This window comes from Nuphar pumila, chromosome 3, assembly GCF_984573655.1.
Source record: "Nuphar pumila chromosome 3, dmNupPumi1.hap1.1, whole genome shotgun sequence".
Classification (NCBI taxonomy): domain Eukaryota; kingdom Viridiplantae; phylum Streptophyta; class Magnoliopsida; order Nymphaeales; family Nymphaeaceae; genus Nuphar; species Nuphar pumila.
In genome coordinates, this window is record NC_143251.1 from 81,064,434 (window position 1) to 81,085,057 (window position 20,624).

A 20,624-nucleotide genomic window follows, 5' to 3' on the forward strand; every position below is an offset into this window, starting at 1 on the left:
CATTTTCCATTTCTATTAATGATAATTATATTTTTTAATTTCTCACAATCAATATACATTAGTTCAGGTTAGAGTCGGTTTGATGTCAGGTCCAAGACAGGTTCAGGATCATATGTATACAACCGTTTGAGTAGGGTGTGAAAACGAGTTGGGTATGAAACGGTTTTGGTAAATGTTGTGTTGATGTTCAGGTCAGATGGGATACAGTATAAAGTCCAGCTCAGATCGAATCGGTTTTGGGCCCATATTTTTCATAACCAGAAATGACTCAAATTTTAAACTATTCTAGATTTTCGACCCAATCCGATCCCATGGACCTATTGGTTGATTTTCAAATGGTTCAGTGTGCCGGTTCAGAACATCGGTCCAATCAGCCCAGTTACACCTGTACCCCCAAACTCGATCCACTTCCTAGCAACACTTGGCTCATCCCGAATGTTCCACTGGACCGATTCCCAGCAAGGACATTGGCCGGCATTCCAAAAATTCACATACTCACTCTCTCATGAGCCATGGGCCGACATTCCAAAAATTCACATACTCACTCTCTCATGAGCCATGGGCCGACTTGACTCCAACCCAATGACATCAGGTTTTGACATAAGACCCAGTTTCTATACAGAGTTCACGTTTGGAATTGGCAAATTTTTGGTACGGGCCAGACCTTGCAGTTTTACAGCCAAGATTGCAGACCATGAACATTTTTCAAGTGCAACATATGCATCTTATAAAGCCGAGAGACAAGTTTGATAAATTGGCACTCACCGGTCAGGTAGAGTTTCCCAAGATCTCTAAAAACTTTGAAAGCTCACTTCAAAAGCCTGAAATCTGACATTTTCCCACGCTTCCCCGCTCGTTTCATGCAGTTTTTATGGGAATTTGCTAAGCTAAAATCTTTTTATCCTAGCTTTCCCGCTATGGATGAAACAAACATTATCTAAAGGCAGTTAAGAAAGCAAGAAAAATTGTCATAGGAAAAAATAAATTTGCTGATGAAAAGTTTTGATATGACAACTTTTCTAAATGAAAAAATTTCACTTGTTTGTGTAGCATGAAAAAAACAGTAGAAATGAGAGACTTGAAAATGGAAAGCTCTTCCTATGGCAGCTCATGGAATGAGATGTATCATGGATGAATGATTGTCCTAATACAAACATAATTTTTGATAGGAAAAATTCCCCTGACCAATTAAGTGAAAGAATTTTTCCTATAAAAAATCAAACTTTTCTTTCAAAAATTCTCTTGTTTGGAATTGATGGAAAAGTTACACATTTTAATTCCTACCTTCACTTTTCCTATTATTTTTCCACTTCCAAACATGCTCTCGTCTTTCAACAGTTTTTCTTTTTCTCCCTCATTCCTTCGACTTTCATTATTTCAATCTTTGATTATTAGAAACATAATAGAACTCAGCAGTAAATGTTCAAACCATTTTAAACAACATTCTCTCCATAAGATGAATTGTTTAAAATAGTCACTTTATACCTGAGGAAGTATTGAAATGCTTAAAAGGATGTGGTTGAATGCCACACGCCAATGTTGTGCAGAACTGCACTTGGTTAGGTTTTAACCCGAGGGCGTATGACATTGACATAATTATAGAAGTTATGAGACTCGGTCGGATGCATTACTGTCGGCACAATCACTACACAATGGCAGTAGAATATTCAAAAGGATAAAATCAAAACGTTTCCGGCACAGATCTGAATTAAACATAGTAGCTTTAACCTACAAAAAACAAGACAATTTCTCAGGGCCTACGGCTTCAGAGACCAATCAAAAGAAAAGCAACCATCTCCATAAAAATTCTCCTAGAGATGCTCTAAATAGTAAACCTTCAAAGTTCTATCGCTCAATTCAAAGGCAAAAATTCTGAAAACACAAGACAACAGTAAACTCCAACGTCAAAAACTACAGCAACAAGAAGACACGAACCCAAGAACAATGTTTCACTTTCTTGATGCCCTAAGCAAAACTGTTAAGTTAATCAATACTTTATGGGCACAAGCACATCAAGTTGGGAACCAAGCTGCTGCTCTGTTGATTTCTCTGCCTTCACCCTCAGTTTTGTCAACTGCTTCCTCCTCTCATACATCACCTGGGCTCTGACTTTTCTCTTCGCCTCCAGTTCCTAATGGAGTGTAAGAAAACAATGTGAAATTGCATTAACTCAACCAAGAGGAAACGAAATATTCAAAGATAGGTACAAAAACAAAATAGCACCAAGAATACAAGCATCATAATAAAAAATTAAAGGTGACTGGATAAAGCGAAAGCCATAACATATACCATTCAAGTACCCCCACATTATTTAATATGACCAGAAATGCATGTATAAACATCAAACACACAGATGGATTTGGCAAACAGAAATACTTGTTAAAATGTAACATGTAAATACATATATAATATATATTATATATTTATATTTTTTATTTTCTTTTTAGCCTTTCTTTTTCATTTTCTTTATTTTTATTTTTTTCTAGTTCACTTTGAACTAGATGGTCAAAGACCTATAGCCGTTGGACTAGGTCCAATGGCTACAAATAGAGCTCTTAGGAAAAGCTCCTTAAGAACTCTTTCTCTCCTCCTCTACTTCTTGTATAAATAGGGATGAACCCCTCCCTTGTAAAGCAATGCTTCTTAAGCATTTTTTGTGTATGAATAAATTATTATTTCAAGTGTTCTTTCACTTATACCCTTTCAAGAGAGCTTGTAGTGTCTCCAATAAGACATATTTATGAGTTGTTTGCACATTTGTGGAAGACCACCATTTCATTACATGGTATCAGAGCCACGGATACCTTAAATCTTGAAGTGCTTTCACCTCGATTTATGTGCCTCATTAGCAAAAGGTGTTTCATCACCTTGTTCTTGGCTCAAGAAGATTTGTTTGAAGAAAAGAGGACTTGTGCTACAAAAATTAGTTTTGTATCCTCTCTTATCCTCTTGTCTACTTTTTTATTCTCTTCTCTCATCTATTCCTCTCTTACCTTTGTAAAAGATGGATGACAATGATAAGATCACCATCATACCCATGAAGCAAAATAATACTAACCATGTAATGTGGGCTTTGATTATGAAAGGATTATGGGGTATAGTGGATGATTCCGATTCGGAACTCAAACTATCTCTTACCAAGAAAGAGGGTGATAAAGAGGTTCCTCTAAAGGAAGAGGAAAAGAGCAAGGCGTTAGCCACTTATGAAAAGAAATGGAAAGAGTGGAAGATAGAGCATGCAAAAATTATGTCATAGCTAATTAATAGCGTAGACATTAAAAAATGCTTTAATCTTGCTAAGTTTGAGCATGCCGACAAGGCTTGAGAATACCTTAAAAATATGTATTCCCTTAAAGATATTGCACATGTGTGCAATTTATAAGATAAAGTTCGGACAATGACTCAAAAAGATAAATCTATTCGAGAATATTATAATGAGTTGTCCGAACTTTGGAAAGAGTTTGCTCTTCTTGAGCCTAAATCGCAGTGTGCCGAAGATATCGAGCTTCACCAAAAGCAATTCGATATGGAACATTTTTATCAATAGGCTGGAGTTTGAATCCACCAAATCGACCCTTTTACATCGTAGAAAACTTCCTTTTATTGTTGATATTATAGAAGAGCTCACTATGGAGGAAAATAGACTTAGACAAAGTACTCCAAAAGTTGATGATGACTCAGTTTTATTTGTGTCTAGACCGAAAAATCATACTTACACTTGCAAGCCGTCTCATTTTGGAAGGCAAAATGGTGACTTTGACAAACAAGTCATTTGTCATCGTTGTCATGAACCAGAGCACTATAGGCCTCAATGTCCAAAGTTAAAAAAGAAGAGAAGAAAAAAAAAAGTTGAATCAGAGTCAAAAGATCAAGATGCACCTGTATCAATGGCTCAATTGTTGGAAATTCTTCAACCTCTTCTCAGAGGGGTATCTTCCTCAACTGAAGCCTCAATTGGAGCGGATGTTGCATCTTTCTCCGGTTCAGGTAACTTCCATTGGCTTTTAGATTCTGGTGCTTCTTTTCACATGACCACGAATGTCAATTGCCTATTCGAATGCCTTAAAAATAACTCAAGTGTGTCAAAAGTTTTTACATCCGACGGCACATCTCTTGAAATAAAAGAAGTAAGATGCTTTGAAAATTTTCAAAAATCCAAAAAAATTGTTATTTCATAATGTAGATATATCCCTAAACTAAATTTGAATCTCTTATCTGTTTCGCAAATATCTGACTATGGATATAATATCTCATTCTCTTCTCATGGTTGTTGGGTACAAGATCGTCAGTCAGGGAAGATGCTTGGGGAAGGCCATAGAAACAAAGGACTCTATTACATGGACTTTTTGGAATTGCCCAAGAATGCATTTTGTTATAATATTCAAAAATTAGAATTGGATTTATGGCACAAAATACTTGGCCATCCTCACACGTCTAAAATTCAATATTTTTCAAGTTTGGGAAAATTTTGTAATTCTGAAAGTTTTTATTGTAAAGACGGCATTCTTGGCAAAATGAAAAGATAAACTTTTCTTAGTAGAACTTTTGTTTCTTCACGATCAGTTGAGTTAATCCATTCGGATGTTTGGGGCCTTGCACCAATTATTTCCAAAGGTGGTTTTGCATATTATTGTTAAAATAGATGTAATATATATATATGTATATATATACACATATATATAATCTAAACATACCCAATAGGGGTATTTCTGTCATTTCACAAGTACCCGATAGGGGTACTTGTTATTTTTCTCTTTTTTTTGTATTTATTTTCTTACTTTATTTTTTCCTTTTATTTCTTCTTTTTTGCCCACTTTAGGGGTCCCACCATGGAATCGATGGGACCCCCAACGGTCACATTTATAACCGTTGGGCCCCAACGACTCCATGGGGAGCCCCCTAGGTGGCCCTTCTCTCAAGGCCTTAAGGCCACCCCTCTCCCTCCTTCTTGTGTATATATAGGGGTGAACCCCTCTTGTATTCTTCACTCTTGAGAGCTCTCTCTCTCTTTTCAATAAGAGCCATTTATATTTTCATGTTGTTGCCTCTTTGAGGATTTGGGTGTATCTCTTTTGTCCATTGGTGGACATTGTAAGTGCTTATAGCACTCTTTGCTTTTCTGCATATTTTATTACATGGTATCAGAGCCTTGTGTATGCTCTTGATTCTTAATATAGCTAGTTGATATAGCTATATATAGTTTTCTTTGTATCTCTCTTGTTTGTCTTCTTGTGAGAGATTAAATGGAAGGGGAACAAAAGATTGATCTCTCCTTCAAGCTTAATGGCTCCAACTATATGATGTGGGCCGCCGCCATGGAAAATAATCTCAAAGGCAAAAAGCTTTGGGGATACGTTATGGGCATCATTCCGGAACCACAACTCCAACTCACCAAGATGGATGGTGATGAAGAAAAAGCTCTTGAAGGAAACGCCCGCATAAAAGCTATTGAAGATCACCAATCTAAAATGGAAGATTGGGAAAGCAAGCATGCCAAGATTCTTGCTTGGTTCATGAACAATGTGGAGCTAAAAATTTGCGCCAGCATTGCTAAGTTTCGGAGGGCTAACAAAGCATGGTTCTTTATGAAAGGTATGTTTACTCAAAAAGATCTTGCTCGTCAATTCTTTCTCCAAGAAAAAATCTGGACTATCAAACAAGGAGAAATGAGTGTAAGGGATTACTTTAGCACTCTTGGACCTTTATGGGATGAGTTATCCTTACTAGAACCAAAGTGGGTTTCTAGTATAGACGTGGAATTAAGACGAGAACAAATGGAAAAGGAACACTTTTTCCAATTTTTACATGAGCTTAGGCCCAAATATGAACAAGTTAGATCATCCCTTCTTCATAGATCCAAACCTCTTCCCTTGGAAGATGCAATAGCCGAAATATGCCAAGAAGAAACTCGTTTTTGCATGGTTAAAAGAAGAGATGATGTTTTGGCCGTATCTAAACACGGCAATCATGTGAAAGCCTATAAGCCTTAACTATAGAAAAGCCATTTGCCATCATTGTCAAGAACCGGGTCATATAAGACCTAATTGCCCTAAGTTGAATGAAGCACCTAAGAATAAGGTGGCCACCGTTGAAGAAGCTACCCAAAAGGAGGAATCTATCAAAGGGAAGGAGTGTTTTTCTCTTGCTCAATTATCGGAAGCACTACAAATTCTACTCAAGTCACCATCAACTTCGGGTGCCGCCATAGCTTCTTCCTCTCCTCCAGATATGTCTTCTTGGATCCTTGATTCTGGAGCTTCCTTTCATATGACCCCTCTTGAAAATGGGCTTTCGGATTTGTGTAATAACCCTAAAAACTCCTATGTTTCCACTACCGATGGTACATCCTTACAAGTAAAAAGTTTTGGAGCTTTAAATTTTTCAAACAATTTTTTTGTACCCAACGTAAGAGTGGTACCTCAACTAAATTTAAATCTCCTTTCTGTGGCTCAAATATGTGATCATGGATGTGAAATCTCTTTTTCAACTAAGGATTGCTCTATACAGGATCTCCGGTCCGGGAAGCAGATTGGGCAAGGCCATAGGAGAGGAGATATCTATTACATGAGCAATTTGAAACTTCCCACTAACTCTTTTTATAATCATGTCCAAGATAAAAATATTAAAATTTGGCATCAAAGACTTGGACATCCAAGCTTCTCAAAAATGTACTTCTTTCCTTTGGGAAAGAAATTTTGTAATGAGAAACATTTTGTTTGCAAGAATTGTATTTTTGGCAAAATGAAATCCACTCCTTTTCCAAATCAAACTTTTGTGTCCAAAAGACCTTTTGAGTTAGTCCATTCGGATGTTTGTGGTCCTTCTCCGGTCATGTCTAAAGGAGGATACTCCTATTACGTTACTTTCATTGATGACTGCACTAGGTATGTGTGGATCTACTTCCTCAATTTAAAATCCGAAGTCTTTGACTTCTTCAAAAAATTTCATATGATAGTTAAAAATCAATTTTCAAGTAATATATCTACTCTTAGATCCGATTCGGGTGGAGAGTATCTATCAAATGAATTTCAAAATTATCTAGAAATGAATGAAATTTGTCATCAAAGATCGTGTCCTAGGACTCCTCAACAAAATGGTTTAGCCGAAAGAAAGCATAGACACATCTTGGAAACCACTATAACACTTCTTATTTTCAAAGAAATTCCAAAAAGTTTTTGGGCCGAAGCTGCCTTAACCGCAACTTACTTGATAAATAGAATGATATCTTCGTCCTTACAAAATACATCTCCATATGAAAAACTATTTAAAAGAACACCCGATTTTAATAGATTAAGAATTTTTGGGTGTAAGTGATTTGTCCTTACATATAAAAGAGACAAATTATCCCCCTAAAGCTATTGAATGTGTCTTTTTAGGATATGGAGAAAATCAAAAGGGTTTTAGATGTTTTGACATCAAAAATAACAAACTCTATGTATCCAAAGATGTAACCTTTTTTGGAAAATGAAAATGGTTTTGAGAAAACTAAAGATATTAACGAAAGCGAATATGCTTTCTTATTTGATCTTCTCTCTCAAGAAGAGGAAATCTCTAATGAAATGTTGAATGACCTAGAGGATACTCCTCTTGACAATGTTGAAAATGAAAGTGATAGACCAATCCAAACCTATGTTAGACGTGGTCAACAAACTCAAATTAGTGCCTTAGAAAAATACTCTCAAGGTTCCAACATAAAAGAAACCTCTTTAAGGAGATCCGGCCGAATCTCCAATCCTCCTAATAGATTTGTTTCCTATGAGTCTCTAACTCCAAGGTATAGAGCGTGTCTAATTGCGTTACACGCATTTCATGAACCTTCACATTATAATGAAGCCAAAATCACTCCTCAATGGGTTGAAGCCATGAACTTAGAGCATAGTGCCCTTGAAAAAGCAAAAACTTGGGAAATAACTTCATTACCCACTAGAAAGAGATCGATTGGATGTAGATGGGTCTACAAAATTAAAACTAAAAGCGACGGTTCATTAGAATGCTATAAAGCCCGATTAGTAGCAAAAGGATACGCTCAAGAATACGGTATAGACTATGAAGAAACTTTTGCACCCGTAGCTAGGATGACAAGTGTTAGGACTCTTATCGTCGTTGCATCAGTTAAAAAATGGCCTATCTATCAATTAGATGTTAAGAAAGCATTTCTAAATGGTGAATTAAATGAAGAGGTTTACATGGATCCCCCACCAGGAGTATGTATTGAAAAAGGTAAAATTCTCAAGCTTAAAAAGGCATTATATGGTTTAAAACAAGCCCCAAAAGCTTGGCATGATAGATTTAGCAACTTAATGACAAGTTTGAATTTTCGTTCATGCTATACTGACACTGCTTTGTTTGTGAAAAGTACAGGGTCTTCAGTAGTTATTCTACTACTTTATGTTGATGACATGAGATCATCACTGGAAGTGATGAGCAAGGAATTAATGAGATTAAGAAAGTTTTAAAGGAAAATTTTGATATGTCTGACCTTGGTTTCTTAAGATATTTTTTAAGAATTGAAGTAGCATACTCTCCTCGAGGGTATATTCTCTCTCAGATGAAACTGGCAGCTGCGAAGTTAAGGTTGGAAGATAAAACACTTCTCGAGGATCCTACTCCCTACCACCAACTTGTTGGGTCTCTAACCTACCTATCCATCACTCGGCCAGACATTGCTCATGTCGTCCACTCTCTCAGTCAGTTTCAACATGCACCTACAACTGTGCACATGAGTGCAGTATTAAGGATCGTCAAATACATCAAAAATACCATAACTAAAGGAGTTTTTCTTTCCTCCTCTTCATCACTTGATTTAATTGCTTACACTGATGCTGATTGGGGAGGAAATCCCAATGATAGAGTCTCAACTACGGGTTTTTGTGTTTTCTTAGGTGACTCTATGATTTCCTGGAGATGCAAGAAGCAGCACAAAGTATCATTGTCCTCAACAGAAGCTAAATATTGTGCTATGGCCACTACAACCATGGAGCTTGTATGGCTAAGAAGTCTCCTCAATGATATGGGCATTATCATCTCTACTCCTTCGAAGATGTGTTGTGACAACAAAAGTGCAATTTATATTGCAAGCAATCACACCTTCCATGAGCGTACTAAGCATATCGAGATGGACTGTCATTACGTGCGTGATGAATACCTAAGAGGAACCATAGCACTCCCTTACGTCACATCTGAGTACCAGTTGGCGGATTTCTTCACTAAAGCTCTTTTTGCTCCTCGTTTTATGTTTCTCCTTAACAAGCTTTCGGTTATACCCCCGTAAAGCTTGAGGGAGGGTGTTAAAATAGATGTAATATATATATATATAATCTAAACATGCCCAATAGGGGTATTTCTGTCATTTCACAAGTACCCGATATGGGTACTTGTTATTTTTCTCTTTTTTGTATTTATTTTCTTACTTTATTTTTTTTTTTATTTCTTTTTTGCCAACTTTAGGGGTCCCACTATGGAATCGATGGGACCCCCAACGGTCACATTTATGACCGTTGGGGGCTCCCAACGACTCCATGGGGAGCCCCCTAGGTGGCCCTTCTCTCAAGGCCTTAAGGCCCCTCTCCCTCCTTGTGTATATATAGGGGTGAACCCCTCTTGTATTCTTCACTCTTGAGAGCTCTCTCTCTCTTTTCAATAAGAGTCATTTATATTTTCATGTTGTTGCCTCTTTGAGGATTTGGGTGTATCTCTTTTGTCCGTTGGTGGACATTGTAAGTGCTTATAGCACTCTTTGCTTTTCCGCATATTTCATTACAATTATGTCATTTTTGTTGGACTTGTCTAGACATACTTGGATTTATTTTCTTAATCGTAAATCTGAAGCTTGGACAACTTTCAAATATTTCATAAAATTGTTAAAAAAAAGTTTCAAAATGATATTTTCATTTTTCTCACTGATTCAGGAGAATTTATATCCAAAGAATTCAAAGACTATCTCAATTTACATAACATTACACATCAAAGATCATGTCCACAACCTCCACAACAGAATGGCCTAGCCGAACGTAAACATCAGCACATTATGAAAACTATTATGACCTTGCTAGTTGCAAATCAGGTTCCAAAAAGTTTTTCGGCTGAAGCAGCCCTAACTACCATCTACCTCATCAATAGGATGCCATCTTCCTCATTAAAGAATATAACTCCAATAGAAAAACTTTTTAAGTTAGCTCCATATTATTCTAGGTTAAAAGTCTTTGGATGCAAGTGTTTTGTTTTCACCAACAAAAATGACAAACATTCCCCTTGCAATCTCATGTGCCTTTTTAGGATATGTTGATAATAAAAAAGGCTACAGGTCTTTTGACTTTCAAAATAAAAAATTATGTGTCAAGAAATGTATCTTTTTTTTGAAAAAAGAAAGCTTCTTTGAATTCAAAAAATCCAAGGATGTCACTGAATATTCTTTTCTAATTGATCTTACTTCAAAATCCAATGAATGTAACCTTGACAATGATCAAAGTCCTATTACTGTTGAAAATGATGATGATGATAGAAAGCAAATTCATAGAGATGTTAGTCTACAATATTCAAGACGTAAAGAGCAAAATCTTCCATGTGCTTTAGAAAAATACTCCAAAGTTCCACCTACAAGAATGTCTAGAATTTTTAGACCTCTTGAAAAATTTGTGTCTTACGAATCTTTTTCACCCACTTATAGGGCAGCCATTGCATTAATACAATCATATGTTGAACCACCATCCTATTCTCAAGCCAAAAATCATATAGAATGGATAGAAGCCATGACAACCAAATTGGATGCATTAAAAAAGGCCAACACCTGGACTATCCAAGATATTCCTTCGGGTAAGAAACCTATAGGCTGTAGGTGGGTATATAAAGTCAAAACCAAAAGTGATCGAATCTTGGAAATATATAAGGCCCAACTAGTAGCAAAAGAATATGCTCAAGAGTATGGTATCGATTATGAATAAACATTCGTTCATGTAGCACGTATGACCACTCTCAGAACTTTAATAGCCTTGGCCTCAATTAGGAAATAGTCTATCTTTCAATTGGATGTTAAAAATGCTTTCGTAAATGGGAATCTCATCGAAGAAGTATACATGAAAGCCCTCACCTTGTACTAGTATTCTTAAGGGTAAAGCTCTTTGTCTAGAAAAGGCTCTCTATGGTCTTAAACATGCACCAAAAGCCTGATATGACAGATTTAGTCATGTTATGATTGATATTGGTTTTCAACCTTGTTTAACTGACACTGCTTTATTAAGAAATTTGATGCATCATTATTTTCCTTCTTTATGTGGATGATATGATCATCACCGGCGATGATAAACAAAGAGTTGCAAATATTAAAACTCACTTTGAAATGATTGATTTAGGTTTGTTAAGATATTTTTTACGCATTGAAGTTGCTTATTCCCCTTGTGGGTATTTGGTATCTCAATCTAAATTTGCTTTTGATATTGTTTTCAGGTCTGGAATTACAGATGATAAGAAAGTGGACACTCTAGAAGTTGTTAACGTTAAAATGAAGATTGATGACGGAGAACTTCTTGATGATCCTACTCCTTACCGACAGCTTATTGAAGCCCTTTCTTATCTTTTCATTACTAGGCCAGATATAGCTCATGTTGTTCATACTACGAATCAATTTTATGAAAGCAATTTTGCGAATTATTAGATACTTAAAGTCTTCTCTTTCACGAGGACTCTTCCTGTTTGCTCCATCGTCCTTAAATTTAATTGCATATATTGTTGCTGACTGAGAAGGTGATCCCAATAATAGGCACTCAACCACGGGTTTTTGTGTGTTCTTAGGTGAATCCTTGATTTCGTGGAGATACAAGAAGCAGTAAAAGGTCTCTCTTTCCTCCACCAAAGCTGAATACAGAATCATGGAAGTTGTTTGGGCTCAGACGATTGCAAGCAAGCTATAAAAATGTGTTGTGACAACAAAAGTATCACCTACATTGCAAGCAACCGGACGTTCCATGAGCGCACCAAACACATTGAGATAGACTGTCACTATATCAGAGATGAATACTTACATGAAACCATTGATCTGCCATATGTTACATCCAAATATCAATTAGCAGATTTTTTCACAAAGCCTCTCATTGCTCCACGATTTCACTATCTCAGACAAACTTTCGCTCATTGTACCATAAGTTTGAGGGGGAGTGTTAAAATGTAACATGTAAATACATATATATAATATATATATATATATATTATAATATATATATTATTTTTATAATATATATTATATATTTATACTTTTTATCCTTTCTTTTTCATTTTCTTTATTTTTTTTAGTTCACTTTGAACTAGATGGTCAAGATCTTGTTAGATCTTGACCATTCCTATAGCCGTTGGACCTAGTCCAACGGCTACAAATAGAGTCGTTGGACTAGGTCCAACGACTCTTAAGAAGAGTTCCTTAAGAGCTCTTCCTCTCCTCCTCTACTTCTTGTATAAATAGGGGTGAACCCCTCCCTTGTAAAGCAATGCTTCTTAAGCATTTTTTTGTGTATGAATAAATTATTATTTCAAGTGTTCTTCCATTTATACCCTTTCAAGGGTCATGCTTGTAGTGTCTCCAATAGACACATATTTGTGAGTTTGCGCATTTGTGGAAGACCACCATTTTGTAACAATACTATATTATCAAAAACCATATTTGACCATCTATATTCCAGTCTGCTATTGCTAGATAGTAGTAACATATAGCCAGAAGCATGTGATAAATTGAGAACCAAGTGGTGCATATTCATGCACATGCACAAACAGCCATGCATCTATCATACACACATGAGAGAGAGAAGCATTTATCAATGCATACAATAAAGTATCTGGATAAAAGCATTGATGAGATACAAATGTGAAACTATTTAATGAGTTTTATTTCATTTTAAAAAATTTAAAATAATAGCCAAAACTACAAACCTCTCTCAGGCACATCACTTAGCATGTGTATCTCGTGTTGATACAACATGACACTAAACATGATACTGGACACACCACAACACTTCTTGAGTTGGACACAATCAACACCATCACACCATGTCCTTTTATTTCTTTTTGTTACCTTGACTATTTGTTTTGTATTTACTTGTATTTTTTATCTCTTAAATTTGCCTTGATCACCATAAGGAAGGGTAAGAAGGTGGCTAACACAGTGACACATTCTTGAATCACGATTGATGCAGTAAACAAAGATGATGGCCTACTCCACTTCCAAGAGGAGCTAGTTTCCATATCACATGACCTCTTTAACATTATTGCAGATCTTCCACAGGACAAGTGGCCTCCCTTTTAAAGAGAACATCAGGCTCCCGAAACACATGGATGCTTCTTTATTTATTCATCAACCTTTTTTCTTGATGGTACTCTTCATGACTTCCCAAGCCGGGAAGGAGGCCTATAAGACAGTCAATCTTACTATCTTAATTCGGACAGACTCATCAATAGGGCTGAGAATTTGTCATAGTGTTACCCAAGCTCTATTATGCCTGTAAGTATGCTCCCCTAATTTTTCTTTGCATCCTGAAACAGGCCTCGCAATTGCACATTTCCATGTTGCATCCAGCTGCTTCATGTGAATAGGTGATACAGAAAGGTGGGTTGGTCCTATGTGCAAACCTTCTTCAAACCTTTTGATCAGGCACCTTATCAAGGCTAATAAAGCAGATGAAAGAAATTGCCAAAGAAGTTGATGGCCCTCATGTGGTATCTGAAGTTGTTAACTATGAGTATATCCCACATTGCTCTTTTTTAATTTTTGTAAGCATCATTTCCATGAGGATTGAAAAGATCAAAGATCTAGAGTAGACTACATAATCATTACCACTATCACTATGAATAAAAAAATTAGCCCTCAAAGACACATACAGAAGTAGACAAGAGTTTAACATTTTTCCTCTTTTCTTCCCCATAAGATTCTGACATAAGCTAAGTCCGCTTTCTCTAGGTGTTGATCAGCAGCTTAGTATCATGCATCAATTTGTAGAATACACTTAGTTGAGTCAAAACATTCAACCCACTGCATGAATACAGATGGATTTTTGTTGCAAGTCATGACAAAGTTAGAGAACTGCATGCTATTGGTCACAGCAAGTCAAATACCATGCTGTGCTTCTCATGTTCACAGAATTTTCAGTTGACAGATGAACATCATACACATATCATTAAATGGAACGATGGAATTGCCAAACTACACTAGACTGGTATAGTCAAACATAGCACCACAAGAAAAAAAATCAAGGATTGCAACATTGGAACATGATGACTACAGCAAAACAATATCAACAAGAAATAAACAGGACAAATTCATGCACAAGCATGAACACTGCATCCACCCACAGACTATCCCACAAATTTCATGCATGTACACATCACGGAATCTATCTAAAATCAACATAAAACCAACAAAATGGAGTGCAGACGAGAATCAACAAGCTCCAGGGTTATGAAATCGGAATGTGACTACTGCAGACGATATCAACAAGAGATAAAAGTGTGTGTGCACAAGCACTACTGTCCGATACCCGTCAGGCAATGTTTCTCAAGCCATGAAAACGTCATAGCATATACCTGAACTAACAATCAAATGCCACAACTGTCCGATACCCTTCGTGCAATGTTTCTAAAGCTATGTACACATCATAGCATCTACCTGAACTAACAATCAAATGACACTACTGTCCGATACCTTTCATGCAACTAACAATTAAATGACAAATGGAGATCAATAGAGTCATACATCTTCCCATCTATCTACCTCACATACATCCCAAAGCTTACGTCCAATTCTCAAATGAAAGAGAAGAAGACCAACAATTCACTATTATATAATAAATAAATAAAAATACAGTGGGGGAATGAAATGGACAATAAATAAAGATCTTTGGCAACAAAACAGTACGAAAATGACACAACATAAACAAAAAGAAAACATCCAAAAGTATACGTGTTGGGCGTGCTAAACATGTATACTTTACAAAACAAATTTGAAGAAATGCTCAGAAAAGAATGCAACCAACAAAGCAATCCCCACGATATAAACCAGAGAAGAAGAGACTACCTTGATGGTATCATACTGACTCCACCCAACTTCCGAAGACAGACGGCCAAGCAAGCAGTACTTATGCCCCGTCTGAAGCCTCAAAACCCTAAACATCAAACCCATCACAAACACTAATCTCAGTCAACACAACCCCAGCATAACAATTGAAGCAACCCCAAAACTCCCCAAAAGTAATAAACCCATCCCCATCAAAATATGAGAAAAAAAAAGAGATCAAAACAAAAAGAGTAAGAAAGGGAAATGCACTTGAGGGCATCAGGGATGACCATCCTCTTCTTCTTGTCATACGGCGGCGGGATCCCTTCGTACACCTTCAACCGCGCTAGGGCGGCGGCGCCACGCTTGGTCTTATGAGGGATCATGCTGAATCAGAAACAACCAACAATCCAAAAATCCGAATCAGTAAACAAAACAAGCCCGAACAACGAACACAAAACCAATTCGGATAAGACGATCGAAATCGGACAAAAACAGAAAGAGAAAAAGGGAAAGATGAGAAATGGGTACCCGCGAATGGTGCGCCAGAGGATCTTGGATGGGGAACGGAAGTGGATGGGGCCGTGGGAGGGCTTGGTGTTCATGCGCTTGCGGAGGAACCTGAGGTACTTCATCTTCTGGCGGACGAGGCCGCCGGAGAGGCAGATCTCCTCGCACCGAACCACCACCACCCTCTGACCGTTCAGCAGCTCCTTCGCTAAGATCGACGACAGCCGACCCAGCATGTGGTGGCGGGCGTCCACCACCACCACCCGCGCGCACACCCCCGACCCCGACACCATTTTCTATTCCTCTTATTCTTCTTCGCTCTCTCTCTCTCGGGGAGGAACCAAAAGAAAAGGCGAAATTTCTAGGAATGGGTCTAGGGTTTTTACGAGGTTTTGTTGGAATGACCACAATGCCCCTTCTTCTTCCTCCGAAGATAAGCGGGTCGGATCTTTATCTGAATCTTATCAAAGTATTTTTTTTTTGTTTTTTGCGACGAGAACCTTGCTGAAGCGAGAAAAACCCAAAGGGCACGTTTGAAAGTGGGAATCATCTCGGAAAGGTGAACCGAGGTTTGGAAAACGTACAGTTTTTTCGAGCTTTTCAAACAAGCCAAAATGTTCCGCTGAGAAATGTTTTGAAAAAAAGTACAACTTTTGACAAGAAAGACTCCTCATCCTACCATAATGTTTCCCACTAGGAGAGAGATGCCCCCTTTTTCACAAAGCTCGAGATTTGGGTTGCAGGCCACTCTCACCGATCTAGTGGAAGATAGCCACCACCTTGGCAGTGTAGTCGGAATTGTCGAGGGTAGAGATAAGGGTGACATAGGCGGAGATCTTGGGGCTGAGCCCCTAGCCCTGAACCCTAGAGCGGAATAAGAGGGTCCGATCGGGATCACTAGCCATGTTCAAGGCGAGGATGAGGTTGTTGCATAGGCAAGCATTCAACTTGACGTCATCGTCTTGGAGCTCATCACAGAGGCAATCGAGGATATGGAGATCGACGATGGTGTGGGTGCAAGCTTGGATGATAACGATATAATTGACAGGATCTGAATGGATGCCCAGGTGCCACATCTCTAAGAGAAGGTGGAGGGTCTTCTCAAGGTCATTGTTGTCGGTGTAGGTGAAGGGGCTCATTTGGTTGAGGTGGTGGGTGTAACATCTGTTACTTTGCTTTAATTTAACTTTGAAAATTTTCATTAAAACAGTCAATTCAGGTTATATTCGAGAGTCTATATTGACTAAACAGTGTTTTGGACTCAAACTAGGGACCATGAGAGGCTCATAAGGGTCACGCCTAGCCCAGTGGAGTGCCAGTTACGGTTAGGGTGGTTCACAGAGGTTCAGGGGTGACTTAGGATTATTTGGATCTTGAATAGGTTAGGTTCGGATCCAAACCTAAGTTTGGATCCAGTATTATTTTGGATCTTATGTTGGATATGAATCTTTAAATTGGTTTCAAATTTGGATCTTTTTGTTTGGTTCTTAGATCCGACCCAACTATGTTTTTTGGATCTAGATCGGGTTTAAGATTTGGATCAGGTTTTTGAATCTAGATTATTTTTTGATTTGGACCCAAGTGGGATCCACCCTGAACCTTAGAGAGTCTTTGAAAACCATAGAAGGCTCTAGAGAGGGTTGGATGCCCCCTCCCTAGTATTTCCATGATTCATTAAATTAATTAGTAATTAAGTAAGATTAAAATATTAGTTAATTAAATTAATTAATTAATCAAGAGATTGGTTAGTATAAATTTTATTGGACTCTTAGTGATTAGTCCTAAATAGAATATCATTAGGGTTGGAACTCTTAGGAGGGGGACGTCCGCCCCCTTGGTGGGTTTTCTAATATAAAAAAAAAGAGAGAGAGACAAATCTCTTTATTATTCTTTTTTTTTCTTCTTCTTCATCTTCTTTCTTGCTTTTTTCTTGAAGCTTTTCCAGCAGCCATTGAAGTTCTTTTAAGTTTCTAAGACGGAAGACGAAAGTCGATCTATGTTTGAGAACCTGATTAATGTAGGTACATCAATCGTATAGGCATCGATTTTTTTAAACGCATGAAATATGTGTGGTACAATTTTTAGATCTGAACCAATGATGAATTAGACTTTGAAACACCTCTCTAAGATTGATTTTCAATCTAGAGAACACATTTTTATGGATCTATGTTATCAAAGAATAAAAAAGAAAAATAAATTTTGAAACAGGACAATTTGTTGGCTTGTAAGGAAAAAAACGATTAGAAAAAGTTGTTTTCTTATTCTTTGTTAGATCTTATTTGTTCCAGCATGTTTAATATGTTAATGTTAGTTTATATTGATGAAATATATGTTTTATAAAATTTGAAAATTCAAATTTGGATCTTTTTGTTTGGTTCTTAGATCCGACCCAACTATGTTTTTTGGATCTAGATCGGGTTTAAGATTTGGATCAGGTTTTTGAATCTAGATTATTTTTTGATTTGGACCCAAGTGGGATCCACCCTGAACCTTAGAGAGTCTTTGAAAACCATAGAAGGCTCTAGAGAGGGTTGGATGCCCCCTCCCTAGTATATCAATGATTCATTAAATTAATTAGTAATTAAGTAAGATTAAAATATTAGTTAATTAAATTAATTAATTAATCAAGAGATTGGTTAGTATAAATTTTATTGGACTCTTAGTGATTAGTCCTAAATAGAATATCATTAGGGTTGGAACTCTTAGGAGGGGGACGTTCGCCCCCTTGGTGGGTTTTCTAATATAAAAAAAAAAAGAGAGAGAGACAAATCTCTTTATTATTCTTTTTTCTTCTTCTTCTTCATCTTCTTTCTTGCTTTTTTCTTGGAGCTTTTCCAGCAGCCATTGAAGTTCTTCTAAGTTTCTAAGACGGAAGACGAAAGTCGATCTATGTTTGAGAACCTGATTAATGTAGGTACATCAATCGTATAGGCATCGATTTTTTTAAATGCATGAAATATGTGTGGTACAATTTTTAGATCTGAACCAATGATGAATCAGACTTTGAAACACCTCTCTAAGATTGATTTTCAATCTAGAGAACACATTTTTATGGATCTATGTTATCAAAGAATAAAAAAGAAAAATAAATTTTGAAAGAGGACAATTTGTTGGCTTGTAAGGAAAAAAACGATTAGAAAAAGTTTTTTTCTTATTCTTTGTTAGATCTTATTTGTTCCAGCATGTTTAATATGTTAATGTTAGTTTATATTGATGAAATATATGTTTTATAAAATTTGAAAATTCAAATTTGGATCTTTTTGTTTGGTTCTTAGATCCGACCCAACTATGTTTTTTGGATCTAGATCGGGTTTAAGATTTGGATCAGGTTTTTGAATCTAGATTATTTTTTGATTTGGACCCAAGTGGGATCCACCCTGAACCTTAGAGAGTCTTTGAAAACCATAGAAGGCTCTAGAGAGGGTTGGATGCCCCCTCCCTAGTATATCCATGATTCATTAAATTAATTAGTAATTAAGTAAGATTAAAATATTAGTTAATTAAATTAATTAATTAATCAAGAGATTGGTTAGTATAAATTTTATTGGACTCTTAGTGATTAGTCCTAAATAGAATATCATTAGGGTTGGAACTCTTAGGAGGGGGACGTTCGCCCCCTTGGTGGGTTTTCTAATATAAAAAAAAAAGAGAGAGAGACAAATCTCTTTATTATTCTTTTTTTTTTCTTCTTCTTCATCTTCTTTCTTGCTTTTTTCTTGGAGCTTTTCCAGCAGCCATTGAAGTTCTTTTAAGTTTCTAAGACGGAAGACGAAAGTCGATCTATGTTTGAGAACCTGATTAATGTAGGTACATCAATCGTATAGGCATCGATTTTTTTAAACGCATGAAATATGTGTGGTACAATTTTTAGATCTGAACCAATGATGAATCAGACTTTGAAACACCTCTCTAAGATTGATTTTCAATCTAGAGAACACATTTTTATGGATCTATGTTATCAAAGAATAAAAAAGAAAAATAAATTTTGAAACAGGACAATTTGTTGGCTTGTAAGGAAAAAAACGATTAGAAAAAGTTTTTTTCTTATTCTTTGTTAGATCTTATTTGTTCCAGCATGTTTAATATGTTAATGTTAGTTTATATTGATGAAATATATGTTTTATAAAATTTGAAAATTCATTATATGTGTGAATCCATATTCTTGTATGTGAAAGATCATTTTAAAGAAAGTTTTGACAAAAATGTTTTTAGGGTTTTGATGTTTTTGACAAATAAAGTTGATCTGAGCATGATGTATGATGGAGTATTTCATATTTAGAATGATTAAACAACATGTTAATATATAAAGAATCCATGTTTCTATGATTGTTTAGGGTTTATTATGATTCTTGCATAGATGTAATCTTTTTTAGGTATTTCTTGATGGTTTTGTGATTCTTAAATGATATATGTTATTTGTTTTAGCAAAATTAGCATGCATATGAGCAAATATTTATTGTATGATGATATAAACATGTTTAGAACATCGAAAATCATGATTGTATAGATTTTTACCGTGAATCTTGTTCTTGCTTGATAGATCTTGCATGAGTTTGAATCTTAGCTTTTCTGTCATCATTTTTTATCCCAACCAATTTTAGAAAAAAATCAATATCTTCATGAAAACCATGTCAATAAATTAAAATAAAAATATTAAAGTATTCTACACACGCAAGGCTTGAATTTAGAATCTTGAATCGCTTTGTTTGGAGCAATATTGAGGTCAAAATATCCCTTGCAATAGAGCACTGGTTTTCTATCATATCTGCAGGACTGTTCCTACTCATGATTTTGTTGGATCTAAAGAACCCATCAAGATTGTTCAAAATAAATTGAGATTTTTTTTGGTGAAAGGTAATAGGTATAAGAAGATCTTTTAAAAATAGTTTTATAAAAAAAATCTATAGGCCTAAAGAAATTTCTCAAATCTGGATAAATTTCTGCAGATAACAGGATCTAACATATTTTTCTTGAATAGAGTTTAGTCCAAGAATGTTTTTGATTTAATTATAATAAATTTTTTAGTTATATTACTTGGACTATTTTCTTGAGACATAGGGGCATTGTCAAAAAAATTGGCAAT

At 36.2% G+C, this 20,624-nt stretch overlaps 1 protein-coding gene across 1 annotated transcript; it reads right to left on the reverse strand.

The window, feature by feature from the left end:
* Positions 1-1,661: 1,661 nt before the first annotated feature.
* Positions 1,662-15,895, reverse strand: LOC149843087 (large ribosomal subunit protein uL13x-like). The gene is made up of 4 exons (XM_089999595.1): positions 15,563-15,895; positions 15,302-15,418; positions 15,053-15,140; positions 1,662-2,131 (listed from the first exon to the last, which is right to left on the reverse strand). Exons 1-4 carry the CDS (start codon positions 15,832-15,834, stop codon positions 1,988-1,990), a joined length of 621 nt encoding a protein of 206 aa, XP_089855721.1. The 5' UTR covers positions 15,835-15,895; the 3' UTR covers positions 1,662-1,987.
* Between the last annotated feature and the right edge of the window lie 4,729 nt (positions 15,896-20,624).